The sequence below is a fragment of the Nothoprocta perdicaria genome, unplaced genomic scaffold, assembly GCF_003342845.1.
Source record: "Nothoprocta perdicaria isolate Ctin4 unplaced genomic scaffold, notPer1 scaffold_25, whole genome shotgun sequence".
NCBI classification, from domain to species: domain Eukaryota; kingdom Metazoa; phylum Chordata; class Aves; order Tinamiformes; family Tinamidae; genus Nothoprocta; species Nothoprocta perdicaria.
In genome coordinates, this window is record NW_020455477.1 from 4,976,242 (window position 1) to 4,992,848 (window position 16,607).

Sequence of the window (16,607 nt, forward strand, 5' to 3'; positions counted from 1 at the left end):
CGGGCGCCGCGCGGCCCGGGACGATGCTGCGGCTCGTGTCGCTCAAGTTGGGGCGGCTGTACCGCTACGCGAAGCTGGCCGTGCTGGGCAGCCTGGCGGCGGCGCTGGTGCTGAACACGCACTCGCTGCTCGCCTCGCTGCAGCGCAACGAGCTCTCGGAGCGGCGCTTCCTGCAGCTCAATAAGTGCCCGGCCTGCTGGGGCACGAGCTGGTGCCGCAAGTTCCTCAACGGGCAGCTGCGGCTCGAGAGCTGGGGCCGCCTGCGCCTGCTCGACTTCCTCAACGTGAAGAACGTGTTCTTCGCGCGCTACGGCGAGCCCCGCGAGGGCAGCCGCCGCGTCGTGCTCAAGCGCCTCGGCTCCGCGCAGGAGCTCGCCGACATCGACGCCAAGATCTGCCGCCGCGCCACCGGCAGGGGCCGCTGCGACCTCCTGCAGGCGCTGCACGCCACCGAGTTCGCGAGCCTCAACGGCGACGTGCGCCTCCTCACCCCCGACGCCGTGGAGGGCTGGTCCGACCTGGTGCACTGCCCCTCGCAGCGCCTGCTCGACCGCCTCGTGCGCCGCTACGCCGAGACCAAGGACTCGGGCAGCTTCCTGCTGCGCAACCTCAAGGACGCGGAGCGCATGCAGCTGCTCATCACGCTCGCCTTCAACCCGGAGCCGCTCGTGCTGCAGGTGCGCCGCTCCCGCCGCCCGGGCGGGGCGCTGGATCGGGCGCTGCGGGACGCGGCCCGTGCCCGCGCGCCGCGGGAATTCCCGCGCCCGGGAATGGGGCGCTCGGGGCCGCCGTGCGCGGGGAGCGGCCCCGCGTGGGGACCGCGCTGGGCTCCGCCTTGCCCGGAGGCGGGAAGCGGACACAGACCCCGCACGGGCTAATGCGGGTGAGAGATAAGCAGGGCTCGCTGTCAGCGAGTGCAGTAGTCCCGCGCTGTAGGAGGATTGGCTCTGGGTCTGACAGCAACATGGGCTTTGATGTGTGCTGCAAAGCTTGGGCTCTGTTTACATTTTAGATGAAAATCCATGGCACTGTTCGGTTACGTTTCTTCCGTGTATCTATACAAATGTATAGCTCCACACACTAGTATTGGATGATGCCTCCCTTTCCTTTAAATCTCGGCTTGCGGTGCTCTTGAAGGAATTCCGGGCATGCCGTTAGTGTGTAAGTTTGGACCCAGGATTGTTTTGTCTGACTGCAGTACTATCCTTGTCTCTATCTCGTGTATGCCAAAAAATACTTGCAAATGCATTTGGCAACAGCACTGTGCAATTACTGCTCTAAACAGCTAATTTTTCTCTTGTGAGCGGGTCAAGAAGTTGCTGTTGCCCCAGCAGGGCTTGCCCCCCAGCAGGTCCCCTGGGATCGCCCGCACGAAGAGCTGAGACACTGCTGGGTTTGGAGCACGGTCCCTGGGCAGTGCGTCCCCTGCCCTTCAGTCGCCCCACATACAACCTGGGGGGTTGTCCTCAACCTTGTCACTTGGCTATTTAATGTACTCAGGGTAGACTGCATCCCCTTTTCAGTCAGCTTGCTCCTGAGGCTAGTGAAGGGGAAGCTCCACATAAATTTTAAGAGTATTACCGTGCTGTGACTGCGCTTGTGAATTCTCTGAGCATAGATTTGTTTGGCTGTTCTTAGCACAGCTGAGCTCTTGATTTGAGCACAGGCTGCGACACACACAGCGTGGACCTAGCAGGCCTGAAACAGCACCGTGTGCTCCCTCATGGCTTGAGGGTAGGGTGCCCTTTACAGGCAAAGGATACGGGACAGCAGCAGTGTTTGCTGTTACCTGATAGATCAAAAGCTGTTYGGCAGCACCGGTTAATTTAAGAGCCTTTAATAGCCTTGATTGCTGGAAGCTTCTTGATAAGCTGCAGGTGGTCCTGGAGGCTGTGGAGCAGGATGTGGAAGCACCCTGTGTGCCCAAGCAGCAGAGCGCGGTGCTGGGAGGCGAGGCRGCCCCTTGGCTGGAGTCTGGTGAAATTCTCTGTCACCTGATTTTGAAGTCAAAGGTATTTGCASAGACTTGAAAACTTGGCTACTCAGGCATACTCTGGGGGAAGAAATAGGGGTAATTCAGATCAGCATTGTGGTTTTTAAAAGCACTCAAAGTTGATGTATTTTATTTTTTCCGGAAGAATGTTCATAAACTTTAGAATTGCGTACTGAAGGCTTGTATCTCTTACAATTTAATTCTCAATGGAGGTATCTTAAAAATCATTCATAGGAATTTGTATTAACTCTTCTCATTTGSATTGCATGCAACTTCCCACTCCATTTCTCTCATCTCTAGCAGCACAACACTTGAGGAAGGAGCAGTTCTGTGTCATGCAGCYATTGCAATAGCAAGGTATGCTTGAGAGGGGAAGTTATCTTCTTATCAGGCATGATAACTGTCTACTGAGAGTTTTGCTTGTGTTTATACATGAGATATCTCAGTATGTARTTTCTGCAGTATTGAGTAGGGCAGATATTGGTATGGGAGTGAGATCTGGAGAGTGTTTCAGAAAAAAAATCCTCAGCCTCCAAGAAGGCATGCATGCATACCTGCATGCAATCGTATGAAGAATCAGGTTTTTGATTTTATTTCTTGATGCATTTCACTGATGGCATTTGCCCGTAACCAGAGGGCACGAGGAACAGGGTGGTTTTGCCTTGGGAACTGCCTGCCCTGTGGCTGGCGCTCGCAGCCACGCAGGGACCAGCTCCCTTCCGAGTAAAGACACGTGCCCAGTTCGAGTGTCTGTCTTTGCAGCACCCCCAAGATCTCCTGGTTAGCGTTAAAAGACAGTTTCCATCTGTCCTAGCAGGACGGAGCCATATGTTCTGTTAATTGGTGTGGCGTAAGTGCAGGCAGAGCTGCTCCTGCCTTTGTACTGACTGCTCTGTTGGTCTAAAATATCACCGGGGGGACTTCCAAAAGCATGACAGGTTTGCTCTGTGTTGTGAGTGTACCCCTGGTCTACAGAAACTTAGTGTTTTTAAAATAAAATGCTTGCAAACCGTTTCTTTTTAACCCATAGAAGTTGWTTGTAAGTTGTATCTAGAAAGTGCTGCTGTTACTTGGTCTGAAACAACGCAGCTTGCATTACAGTTTAAAGCAGAACTGCTTCTTTCAACAAAACTCTGCTTTGCTCCAAAGCTGTTCAAAATAATCTTTAAAGGAACTATTGAGGTGAGCAGCGCATACTTAACGTGTAAGCTGTAAATTATATTTAGCACTCTTTATTTCTTTCAGTCTAAAGAAAGTCCCAGGATCTAAATAGAAGAAAGTTATAGTTCTGTATAAGTGTTTAGTTTTCCARATCCTTAGAGCTAATAGCCTCTTCTTGCAACTTCTCATCATTCTTACTCCTTGTGCAAAGACCAGCTGTGGAATTGCGCTGCATGAACAACTGTTCCTGCAGAACCTAAAGCTCTCCTGTTTTCTGTTCATGTTACCAGTACGTTTTGTTTGTTTTTGTATTGGGAAAGGTAATTGGCATCTTGTATTCATATCCTARAGCATTAGCTGTGGCCTTTTTGAAACAGTTTCTTGCTCGGAATTCACTGAAAGTGGCAGTTCAGTCAATTGTTAGAAAACTATTTTGCCAATTCATTCACAACTCGGCAAGAAGTGAGTAGGCAACTTTTTGTAGTTCTGTGGTATTCTAACCCCCTTAGCGGAATCCTATGTGGTATTAAAACCTGGTGCCTCTTCAGACTTGGTGTTTCCAAAYGGATAATTGTTGTGTTAGATACTGATGGACTTTCTGAAGTGTCTCCAAGAGAGCTTGCATTATTTCCTRTAAGTGCCTCTGCATACAGACAATGGCATTTTTAGGGGATGGTTAACAATGAAACATGCTAGGTAGCCCCCATGGTGGGGGGAAGTAGCATTGAATTTTCCCTGAATTAAATAATTGAGATTTTCTTTTAGTCCCTTTTATTTTGAAAATTAACTTTTAGAAGTAGGTGTAGGCCATCTCTGCCATGATTTCTTTGTAGTGATGTATCCCTAGCCCATAACCTGAGAAGTAGTTATTGTCGTCAGCATCTGTTGCCAGACTAAAAACTGGTAGGAATAAGTAACAACCATTCACTGCAATCAATTTCCTACCCTTGTGTTCAATCATAATCCATTGGTTTGTGTGAAGAAATGACATCAACTATAGCTGTAAAGTTTATGGGCAGTTTAATTGTTGAGGAACTTCTGAGTTGGTTTATGTTTAAAATCCCTTGCGTATTTTTGTTCTATGGTGTGTAAGTTCAGCACCTGATATTTTTCTCTTGTTATGAATTGTATTTAGTATGTGATTGAAAGCTAAAAAACAAAGAGCCCCAAGACTTGAATAAAATCAAGGAATCTGCTTTCAGTGGGGAACACTAGTATTGTGAATTTTGCATGAAATCTGTTCCTCTGCACATGCATTTGGGCTCATATGCAGACTTTTTGGGGCRTTTCAGTTGAATGGCGAATGATTTGGCGTGCGGTTGAAAGTCACATTGCTTTTGTTACATACACACACATACTAGCATTCACAAATACTTTTGCGTGTATATATTTTAAATTGCATTTCAATAAAAGAAGGCATCTGCTTTTAGGCTGTTTTTAAACCTCCTTGAGATCTGAAGGATTGCTTTGTAAAGCCTGATCTCCAAGGCTGCGGGGCTGCAGAGCTCTGCGTGTTTGCCCGGGTGGCTAAAATAAGTCTGTTGACACTGCAGAATCAACAGTGCTCTGGGAGAGAGAACTAAATTTTTTTTCCTTTTGAGGAAGAGCACATTATATAAATTCCTCTTGCTGTGCCAGTTTGTGCCTCAGTAAATGTACTTTAATATGATAGTTTTAAAAAAGGTGTTACAAAGCGGGTAACATTTCCAGCAAGGTCGTGATGAGCAGTGGGACAAGTTGCTGCTCTGCCTGTGGAATCTAGTTCAGTTGTGTCGTATGCCAGATGTGTGGCCTGCTCTGCGTGTGCTGTGGTGTGGTCTTATTTTGATTCACTTTATAGAAAAAAGAGGAGCCATATAGCAAATTCTAGAGTAGTTTTTCTAATGGAAAGGTTTTTTTTTTTTTTTTTAATGTAACAGTGGAACAATAATTTCAAGGTGTAAGTAGTCACTTCTCCATCTTTTCTTGGATTTTATTAAGATGAATTATTAGTTTGCAGAAGCAAACTAATGGTGCATGGTATTCTCTAAAGCTTTTGATTCAGGGGCTTTTTTGCTGCTGTTATTGCAGACTGCAATGAGTTTTACCAACTTCAGGCCTCTGTGCCTTTACTACCTAATGTAATCCACAGCTCTGAACATGCAGAAGCAGTGACAGATTTGTACATGGCTCGTGTTTAGACAGGTGGGAGTGAGGAAGACAAATGAGCTATTAGTCTGTTTTATGCTCAAGTAAAATGATAAATTCACCCTATTAATTCTCAATATTTCTCCAGAAACTGCAACGTGCTTTTGTTTTACCTTTTTAAGAYATAAGTGCAAAGTAATTCTGTTGGGAACAAAGCGTATTTTGTCCCTTTGACAGGATTCGTTTAAGGTTTGGAATTTTGCTTAGAGGRATGTCATGTAGCTACTCTAGGGTATTAAAAATATTTCTTTTTTGGAGTTGTTTTGTCATGTTAACATTTTCCATCTCTGCTAAACACATATGCAATATATGTGTTGTATGCGGCCTGCTSTACGAATAGAGAAAACAGCAACTGCTTTAATGAGCTTCCTAAGCTACTGGATTGAAGTTTCTCAGTGTCCACTAGTGCATTTTTTTCAAGCTTTTAAAGGCCTGTGTGTTTGTCTGTGGTTTCCATGGCGTTTGTGTGTGGATTCGCAGATGGAATGTGAGTGGGTGTATGGGAATTGTAGGCGCTTTCATCAAATCGCTATTCCCTCATTCTGAACAAAAGCTCATTTTTTTTTAATCTGAATTGGCAAATGTACAGATTTTTCTAACTAGTGTTCAACCAGTGCATTTAAGGACAGATTTATTTAATCAAGCCTTTTGATGTTAGTAGTTGGAGAGGTTAAATAAGAACTATGCCCTTTATTCTGTTCAACAGTCTGATTTTTTTGGTTTTTTTTTTTTTTTTTTTGGCGGCTACTTAATTAAGCTTTTTCTTCTGAATTGACCTTGCTTGTGGAAACCTTGTTTAACGAGCAGACAAGCTTGTGTTTGTGTGTGACTGGCCATTTAAAGCAGTAATACGTGGAGGGGGAGAGTCTTGCTGTAAACTACAACTCGCTTAAGAGAAAAAGTTCCTGAAAGAGAATAGTGCAGCAAGTGGCAAATCTTTGCCTGCAAAGACAACATATCTGCGCTTCAGTTACAATTTCCATCAAATCCAGGCTGTGAGCCTGGAGAACGGGCTGCTTGTACGAGTGTTTATCCCCTTCSTCAGCTCCCGGCTGGGGTGACGGGCGCGGATGCGGCCGCTGCAGCCGGTTGGGAGGGAGCCAGCGCGGCGATGTTGTTTGTGCATGTGCACATGTTGGCAGCATTCCCTGTGCTCCTCTTGTCAAAAGCTCTTTTGATTGCCGCAGACTTATAAATATATCTGTGTTACACTGGGGCATGCAGATGCCGTCCTGCTGCTGAGCTTCCCTTCCAAATAAACGGAACTGCTCCCAGAGTTTCCTGCGTGCAGTGGATGTGGGAGCGTGGTGCAGGATGCTGAACTTGGGGCACGGCTGTGGCTGATGCTGCCCTCGCACAATCAGTTTAATCCGATTTACAAACRGGGGGCTGCTGCTGGGAGGGAAGGGTCCCCTTGCCCTGTCCCCATCCCTGCAGCCTGTGGCAGCCTGGATCTGGCTGTGTTGTTTCCTGGTGACATGGAGAGCGTTGAAATTCAAGTGTTTGGGAGGGATGCACCGTGTTTGTTTGGAGCTTTGGTGCCGAGTAGCTTCATTTTTATTAGAGGTAGAAATCCAGCGATGCCAGAAGGCTGCGGTGTGGAACCAAGGCTGCCCTTGCGTGCGGGAGCCATGAGGAAGAGGCCAAAGTCACCGTCATTTAACGTGTGCATATTTGGARTAAGATTAAACAATTCTTCCACGCGTTTTGATTGCATGGCCGTGAAAACAAAGAGTCTACTGACTCTGAGTCAGAGTAGACGTTGGCCAGGAGCGTGCTAGCCGAGCAGGAACCTCTCCTGAAGCTTCTCCTCCTCAAGGGCTCCTAAGGACCCGTGGAAGGAGGACGGGGTGAGTGCCCTGTGYGCTGCTGAGGGGAGTTCCTGCCCCGTGCCGGGAGTCAAAGCGAGAGCYGCGTTCTGGAGACGCGGAAAAGCAGCCCCCAGATCCGTTCTTCATTTCATTCATTTGGGGGTGRTTCTTGCTGTCAGTGAGAACTTCATGTTCGTGGTTCCTGCTGTATAGTTCTGCACGCGTTCAGGTGATGATTCGGGAGCAATGGGACAGGAGCAGAACCTGCCTGGCAATTCCCGGGAGAAGGTGYCCYRTGGAAGCCGTGGTGCTGAGGAGCTGTCATGGTGCTGCAGGAGATCTCTGCATTTGTAGTAGTTCTCTGTGTAAGTTTCTGAAACTAAGTATCTTTTGTTGCAAAGTGACCTGTTTGATGGCCAGAAGCTCTGTGGAGGATGTTGGTTTTTCCTTCCTGAAATCTGCAGCTGTTGTGAAGTTCTGGAAATCACATCCAGCTGAGAGAAACCCTTACTGCAGCACCAGCCACAGTCCTCATTTTGCCTTTTCTTCCTCTGTATTTACCAGGAGTGAATTTMACAAGTAGAGGAGACCTGTGATCTTGAGTAATGCGAGGGGATTCATTGATCGAGTAAACTTTTCAGCAAGAAGCCAATTAAGAATTCAGTCAAGAAATTACTTGATCAAAGTTGCTTCCTGATGTGGGAGTGGGGATGCACAGAAAGCCAGTGAGATGTGCAAGCAAGTTCTGTGAATAATGATTGCAGAAGGTGGTTTTGGCTGTAGTTATTGTCTGGGCTGTCATTATCTAAGCAAATCTATTTTATTTTTTTAAGGGAGGGAGATTTCTAGATGTTTAATTTGTCAATGTAGTGTTTGTATCAAATGTAGCTTTAATTTCTCTATTTTCAGAAGAATTAATTAATATTAAGAAATATTAATTCATGGGCACAGAATATAGTTCCCAGCGTTTTGCAAAACTTCCACTGTTTCTGGCCAATATAAATACTCTTACCTTGGCAAAGAGTTATCTGATATCTAGTCCTTAGCATAAAATGATCAAAGCTTTGTTATCCAAGGAGGCACAGATGAATAAAATCAACATTTGCTTTAAGGGAGGAGAGAATTTCRGGGTTGTGGTGACCGGGTGGGTCAGCCCTGCTGTTTGTGTGGTTTCAGTTTGGTGAGCAGTGGGCTGCACTTTCCATGACGTCCTGTGACTCTTCTCTCCATTACCACAACTGCTCTGCTGTCATAGCTGTTAGACTAGTAAGTCTAAAACTCCCATTCAGACAGAAAGCCTGCTGTGATTCARCCCATGGGGTAGAACTTGTGCTGCGTTATCGATGTGAAGGCGACGGAGYTGTCATCTGGTGGCATGGCAGTGGGCGAGCTAGAGGAAGGATGGCAAGTACAAATACGTCCTGATAATTAAAGTTAGTGTGCATTTTGCTCTAAAGGAATGCTGAAAGTATTGAGCCTAACAATTTAGGGCTTTTGCTCTTCATTTTTTGACATTTCTTCCAGACCCATACRATGGAGGATACATTTTAAATACTTGTGTATGTTCATTTTGAAGGTTTTGGGGCACATTAAGCAGAACTGAAATACAAATTTTTTTTTATCGCTTGTAGCATCTTCTTAGTATTCAGTCTCTTGGGTTAATTTCCAAGAAATTTCCCATTTCTGAGTGGAGAAAGATTTTTATTAGTGTTACAGTTTTATGTGGTGCTGTATAATGCCCWTGCATGCAGATGCATGCATGCACACAAAGTCTGTATGTGACAACTCATCAGGCGATGAATTATTACAAATACTAGGGRCATAGACAGTTCTGAACTTCTTGTTATACCACAGTCTGTTCTGTATTCCTTTCTGTGAGATCTCCATGTGAGAGGATCCTCAATTGGAAGTCAATCAGCTGGAGGAAAGCCAGTTGTAACTGGGTTGTAACTTCATTTTTTCTTTTTTAGATTACAATTAAAAATGAAGTGGCAATTGCAAGCATGAGATTTATATTAATGAAAATGCAACTTGTTTTTATGCGCAGAGTTTTCCGTCGGATGAAGGCTGGCCGTTCGCCAAGTACTTGGGAGCGTGCGGGAGGATGGTGGCCGTCAACTACGTYGGGGAGGAGCTGTGGAGTTACTTCAACGCGCCCTGGGAGAAGCGGGTGGATCTGGCCTGGCAGCTCATGGAAATAGCGGAGCAGTTGACCAACAATGACTTTGAGTTTGCACTCTACCTCCTCGATGTCAGCTTCGACAACTTCGCCGTCGGACCCCGGGACGGGAAGGTTATCATTGTAGATGCAGAAAACGTTCTGGTAGCAGACAAAAGATTAATCAGACAGAGTGAGTTTCTCCTCTCTTCCCCTCACCSTCTCGTTTCTGTTGTTTCTTTCTCTGTAATCACAAGTCATTTTTAAAGTATATGTATTTGCTGAAACCCATTTTGTCATAGTGGCTTTATTTGACAACTAATTACCTTTAGAAATAGACTACTGATAAGATTGACTAATCTGTCAGTTACACAAAGTGTTGAGGTTACCTGAATTTGATTTACATATATTTTTAGTATCAGTATCCCTGTTTAAATGGGGCTAGCGGAGTAAAGGATTTGGACACACAGTGGCCAGGCAGAGAAAGGACTCGACTGGCTGCTCAACCTTAATGAAAATAGAGAGTGCTCCCGTTTTTCCAGACGTCTGTCAGCAGGGAAGSCTTGGTGTTCCCCGTCTGGCGAAGGACACCTCATTGCCACTCGCCCCTAGTTGTGTGGCCTGCCTCTGCTCTGCTGTAAAGGGAAGTGCTGTAATTTTAGTGCTGTTTCCAGGTTGGAATAGTGAAAATCAGTTCGTCTTTTTGTCAACTGTGAAAAGCTCAAAGCAGCAGGAACAGGAGAGGTGTTTGACAAAGTAGCATTACGTGGGTTTTTATTTCTTTTGAGCTTGTGTGGAAAACTTTACAGACCTAGAGGCTGGAAATACTGAATGCGAAGTCCTAGTTTCTGCAGGAGCCTTTGGCAGTAGGCCAAGCAATTCCAATTTGCTTTGGGTGAATGGATTTTTACAAAGCTTTTCAAGTAGACTTCATACACTGAGTTGCARAATGAATTTTAAGACTGTGTTCTCYCTTCATGGACTCTTCTAAAGGAAGTCAGGTTTACTTATTTATCTGTTTCTTATTAGGCGTATTATGCATTCTCACAGAACTTAAAACTATCAGAGTACATAAAGAATCTTTTCTAATGTACTGATTATCCAGTACATTTACTTTATTACTCATAGCCACACAAATACTTGCACTTTTTTTTTCCTGCCCTATGTTAAAATAATGCTACTTAAGACTTTCTCTTTTGGAGCATGTCTAAATTGCTGGGTTGCAGAGGTGTTTAGCTGAACTCTGAAAGCACCGATTCCTACATGGAACAGGAATAATTAGTGTCTGCAGAAGCTGGATCTGGAAAGTCTCATGCTTGCATCTGTTGTGTGTGGCTCTCAAATCGAGTTGGGTCTAATTAAGATTTTGATGCATCRTTTATAATAATTAAGAAAATGAAAGCAAATATTAACACAAAAATTCTTGGTCTTRGTATAATCTTAATATTTAATACTGACTTCCTTAATCTCCTGAAAAGTTTCATTATCACTCTATCCAGAGTGATTAATGTGACTGTTTAGATATCTGAGCATGTGCATCTTGTCCAATGATGCTATAGTGAAATATTTAATCCTACTTCTGTGTTGTATATCATAGTTGAGTTTGCTCGACTCACTTTGTTCCTCAGTCTTCTATTATTGGCTTTTTCCCCCCATTCCACGTTTGCTGTTCACTGCACACATTTTACCTGGCGCTTTCTCATTGTAGTAGTCAGCCCTCACTAGCTTTTTCCAGGCCAGCTTGCAGTGCACTGTARATGAGTAGAGCAATAGCCAGTCCAGACACTAGCAAAAATTAGTACATTTTTCTGTGTAGGTCAGTCCCTAAGGAGATTTGCAAAACTCTGAGACTTTCTGAAAAGGCCAACATGTCAAATCTGGCAGTAATCCAAAAATGTAGGGAGAAAAACTTCATTTAAAGTTTTCCATCAGAAAATAAAAACAGCTCAGGAGCTTTCACATTTATTCATTACTGTCAAGCTATTTTCTGTAGAATGAGGTTTCCAGTGAGGGCTTTATGATAAGGCAACTGTTTTAGCCCCATTAGAAGTTTCTGCATGTGTAGAGCAACAAGCAGTGGTTCTCCGAGCTGCCTATCAYTTTCTAAATCTATAAGCTGTAATTCTTAGGAGCTTTGAAAGGATCTGAAGTTGCTATTCCAATCTTTGGTGAATGTTCAGGTCACTTATCTCCAGATACAATGTGACTCCAGGCTAAAACATAGGCRTGATCATAGTAATATATGAGCTAAAGTTTTTGTTCAGTTTTGTATTTGTATTCGTTATGATCTTTGTGGTTGCAGCTTAAAATGCAACTTGTTTCATTTTTTATATGTTTCAAAGTGCTTTGTGTGTTCATGAATGTAATTTGTTTTGCTCAAATATGTTTTTTTCAGATATTATAGGTAGTGCATCTGCTTTTTAATATGCGCCTAACTACCTCTCTAACGTGAGAAATGGCAGATAGTGTTTCAGAAGTTAATGGTAGTTGCTTTGCAATGGGAGTTTTTATTTTTTGGTAGATCATTTGCAAGTTTTAGTTCACAGGGCAACTGGAACAACCAGGTCTAGTTGTTGCTAAAATAGATCATGTTTGTGGGTTAGGTTTGTGTATGGGGATTTTTTTCTCCTTTTCTCTCTGGACTCCAGCTGTGAATCATTCTCTTGTACTTGTTTGTGCTTCATTTTTCCCTCTGGGCATGTGTGCGAATGTGGATTTCTTCTGTTTTCTGTGCGGTGAGTGTGTGCACATGTTGTTTTCTGTTTGTTTGTTTTTGCTTCCTTCTCTTTAGCTATTTACTTTATCCTTTCTTTATGTCTCTCCCGTATTTTTGTACTGCCAGGGCTGTTTCACCTGGAAGGTGCATCAGGTGGATTTTCAAAAACTAGAACATTTGCAAACTAGAACAAGAACAAACTAGAACATTTGCATCCAGAGTTGGTTTGAGTCTCACCAGTTAGCTTTGCGTTGGGCTCTGTGTAGAGCCCCGCGTGTGTCCTCCTGCTCTGACCTCTGACCTGTTCCTTTCTTTTTCCTGTGTGATACTTCACAGATAAACCAGAAAACTGGGATGTATGGTACGAAAGCAAGTTTGATGACTGCGATAAAGAAGCCTGCCTGTCCTTCTCCAAAGAGATCCTCTGCGCTCGCGTCACCGTGGACCACAACTACTACGCGGTTTGCCAGAACCTGCTGTCGAGGCACGCCACGTGGCGGGGCACCTCGGGGGGGCTGCTCCACGACCCCCCGGCCCACGTGGCCAAGGACGGCCGCCTCGAGGCCCTGCTGGACGAGTGTGCCAACCCCAAGAAGCGCTACGGCCGGTTCCAGGCCGCCAAGGAACTGCGGGAATACCTGGCACAGCTCAGCAACAAYGTGAGGTAGTCCACGGAGGAACAGCCGGCGCGCACCGCCTGGAACACTAGCAGTCAACAAGGTCTTGAACCTCCGTGTTCAAAAGAGAATGAAAATGACACTAGTTTATCAATTTTACCAATACCGTAAAAATTAGAATTTTATGGTGTCGCGATGTTCCTCTGCAAACGGACAAGGTACTTAACGAACTAAAACTTGGGCTTCTGTGGACTGTTCTCCCTAACTATTTAAAATGGGGGAGGTYGGGAAAAGACTGTGGTAGAAGCTCTCAAATAAGCTGTGTCAATGGTACTTTACATAAAACTGCATTGGTATCACAGTTTTGTGAAGCTGGTGTACTTACTTGGAAAGTCAAGTTAGGCTGGCCTGTTTTAGAGGCCTCTTTTCTGACRTCATTGTCTCATTTTTGTGTTTGTTTAAACACCTGGAAGTGGCATTTACATGCAGGTAAATCTAGCTGTCTGCATTGTTTGGAATTTAACAGGCTTTCCTATTAATGCTGTGCAGTACATTTCTACTGTAAGTGCAGGATTCCCATGTTTACTGTCTAATTTTAGGGTTTTTACACTGTTTTACTATGCTTAAACATTGTGGTTTTTTTTTTAAGATCATCATAAACCTGGATGTCATTAGAAGTGATGCTCATTTTTGATCTCTTTCGTATTTCTGCCATTGGAGATTTCATTTAACTGTAGTTATTGTACAAAATTTCTACCGTTCATGCCAGTATATATACACAGGACTGTTTAGCAGGGAACCATATTATGAGCAAACTCTCATTTTTAACAAAAATAATTTGATGACTGGGGAGAGACTAGGGTTAGATAAACATCTTATGAATTTGAGTTGAAGGTAGATATTTGGCTTAGAATAAAAATTCACTAGTGCAGTGTAGCTGAGCATAAACCAAAGAAAATGGTTTTGTTTCTTAGACCTTAATCTAGTATTGAATTAAAAAATGATGTACTCCCATGGGATTAACTCTCAGATTTCAAATTTCAGTAGTCCTTGATTACTCTTTGCAAGAACTTTTAAAACTGCTTGCTGATACTACAAGAAAACCATCCTTTGAATAAAAATTCAGGTTAGTGATTTGTTATACACCTTTTCTTATTCTGTTGATTTCAAGTGAAGTTTACTGAATACACATGTTTTCATTTAGCAAAATAGGTTAAGCTCTACTCACTCTAGACACCGTTTCTTGAACTATGACTCTTTCCAGTGCAGGTAAAATTGACTTGCCTAGGTTTCTGTAAATCTCAAGTGGTTTCCCTTAATTATAATCTGTGTAGAAACCTCAATYACTGCTACAAGAACCATCTTCAAACTTCGTTTTTATATTTTGTAGCTCCTAGAGCATTTCATTTTTCCTGAAGTCTTAATTCTAAGAGGATCATCTTAGAAATCTTAGAAAATATATGCTTATTTCTTCTTGCAGCAGGAATGAAGAAAACTAAAATTATTGTAGGCTTGTATAAAATAGTGCTTTGTACAAGCTRAAATTCCTGAGCAAGGTGGCATTCCCAGACGTCAGGGCTATTGTCAGTTTGCCTCTGAACCCCTGCATCCTGTGAGTGGTGGAAACTGCTGCACGGGCCAGGTGAAGAAGATGAGGAGCTCGTTGCCCTTCTCAAAGCTGGAAAACTGCAGTCATGTCAAGATAGAAAGTTTCTTCTGTGTGAGTAGGTTTTCTTAATGATTTAGATAACTGTATTAAGAATTCTTAAAAATTCTTAATTTCACATTGAAAGTTCTTTGCATATGTAGTTGTAATTTACTCCCAATCCCTTACCTTGCTTCTTTTCAGAAGTTAGAGTGACCAATGCAGCTTTTATCCCCTCCCTTCACGTCAAGACTATTTTACATCCTTGTTCTAGGGGAAGGTTTTAGAGAGGATTCACCTTAAATGTTTTTTTTAATGACATAATCCATTTATTTGAGGAGAACACAACAGCCCTGAGACTAGATAATACTATCCTATCATACAAGCCTTGAGTAATGACTAGAATTGATTTTTGTTTGTTTGCTTGTTTTAAACATCCACTACATTTCCTGACGAGTGACGGTAGTGCGAGTGGAAAAGGTTCAGCGCAAACACTGCCACTTCTGGCTGCTGCTCGGGGCAGTTCTGTGCCTGCCAGGCTCTCCAAATAGATCTGGTTTGGGGTTTAGTCTTGGAATAGTTACTATTCCAATAGTTACACACTATAGTTACACAGGAGTAAGTTACTAAAGCTAATTGTGAAAGGAATTTGGAACTTGAAGACACTACAGGGAAACCATTGTGGAAAGCAATAAATCTTGTTCAGTTTGCACCGATCAGATGTATTGTACAATAACAATTTATATTTTTAGTCATTGCCCATTATTATTGATGAACACTTGGTGAAATATTTTTGAATGAGATGTTTGGGGTTTGTATGTGCATTAAAATTGTCTTTTTGTACTGTAAGTTACTGTTTGATTGGGATATTTTATCAAGACTGTCTCCCTGTGCCTTTATATTAAAAGAAAGTTGTTTCCACAACTTCTAATGATATTAATAAAGAATACTTTAAGAACCTCATCTCACRGATACTCCTTTTGAGATCAGTCAGTGTTTGACATGTTTGTCTAGGATTCATTAAAATATTTGTAGAACTAGTTGTACTACTGCTATGATAGAATGCACTGTAGTGAAAGGGAATGGGGAAACTAGCTCTGTATCCATATATATATATATATGTATATGTATGAATATATATGTTTTGTGGGAGGGGGTAAACTGCCTATTGCAGAGCATAAGTGATCAGTCAGAGCTCTTTACCTTTTTAAAATCATCATTAGATTTAGATTCATTTTGCTAAGACATTTTGAGCTATATCTTCCTCTCTTATCAACTGAAAGATTGGGTAGCTTTCGATTCTTCAAATTATCTTCTCCTGTTCCTTGAATACTTATTTTTTTTTTTTTTTTATTTGGAGCAATTTAGCTTGCTAATAGCACTATCTTTTCAATATAATATCGTGGTAGTTAATATTAATTCATACTTTTTTTTTTTTGCTGTTTGTTTTATTCAGGATTTTTAGTGCCTAGTCTATTTGAAATTAAATCATGTAATAATTCTCTTCTGCCTTTCTGAGCCTGTGTAAATTGTTTAAAGAAAGGGGGAAAAAAAGAAAAATAAAAAATAGATTCTTCTAGATGCAATCCTGCTATTGCCACTTCAGGAAAGGTGAACTTGCAAACTGACACTTGTAAAATTCTCCAGTTACCTTCAGATGTTGAAGATAATCATAGTGCTAAGAAGCAGTGTAAATAATAACTATATGTTTGCTTTCAGCAGTTGTGTAACGTGATCCCTGTCACCTTCGTGGACTTCTCTATCTCTTTTTCTCCATCTGACATATCTGGATTCAGGGTTAACTCGATGCTCTTATTTTGTCAGTTATCTGTGTTKCATGGAACCCGCACTGCAGGAAAGTAGGATATTGAATGTCTTTGTAGAACTGAATGTGTGTTTTAGCACAGTGAAAAATCTCCTGCTTGGGCTGCAGATTAGGCTTTTGTCACCAGGCTTAATGCATGAGAATATGYCTGTTTTGCCTGGGTATTTATCTAGATGCATTGATTTTACAGGGTAAATGTGCAGGGGGTAGAACTGACTCGGTGTGCCCAGGCTCTGCCCAGCTGAGGGCAAGTGGAGGGCTCTGGCAGAGGACACACGTGTCAGCTCCCAGGAACTGCCCTCCTGACGGGAGGGAGCTCTTTCCACCAACAAGCAGCACCTTTCGAGCAGGGCAGCCAGGTATTCGTTAGCATTGAATGTGCAGAGGTGTATGAAAATGGCAAACCATGACTCTTAGTTTCTCAAAGCTCATCTCCTGGTGCTTGCACAGTTCTAATTTGGAGCACTAATGAGTGCTTTTTACAAAATTAAAAA

General features: G+C 43.1%; 1 protein-coding gene across 2 annotated transcripts; it reads left to right on the top strand.

The window, feature by feature from the left end:
* The first annotated feature begins 23 nt into the window (after positions 1-23).
* Positions 24-15,178, top strand: CUNH3orf58 (chromosome unknown C3orf58 homolog). Of its 2 annotated transcripts, none has more exons than XM_026040115.1 (3): positions 24-677; positions 9,200-9,503; positions 12,363-15,178. In XM_026040115.1, the coding sequence occupies exons 1-3, from the start codon at positions 24-26 to the stop codon at positions 12,692-12,694; spliced, it is 1,290 nt and encodes a 429-aa protein (XP_025895900.1). In that variant the 3' UTR covers positions 12,695-15,178. The 2 variants fall into 2 exon arrangements, with proteins under 2 accessions (XP_025895900.1, XP_025895902.1); XM_026040117.1 differs by lacking the exon at positions 24-677 and adding an exon at positions 1,144-1,161.
* Positions 15,179-16,607: the final 1,429 nt, after the last annotated feature.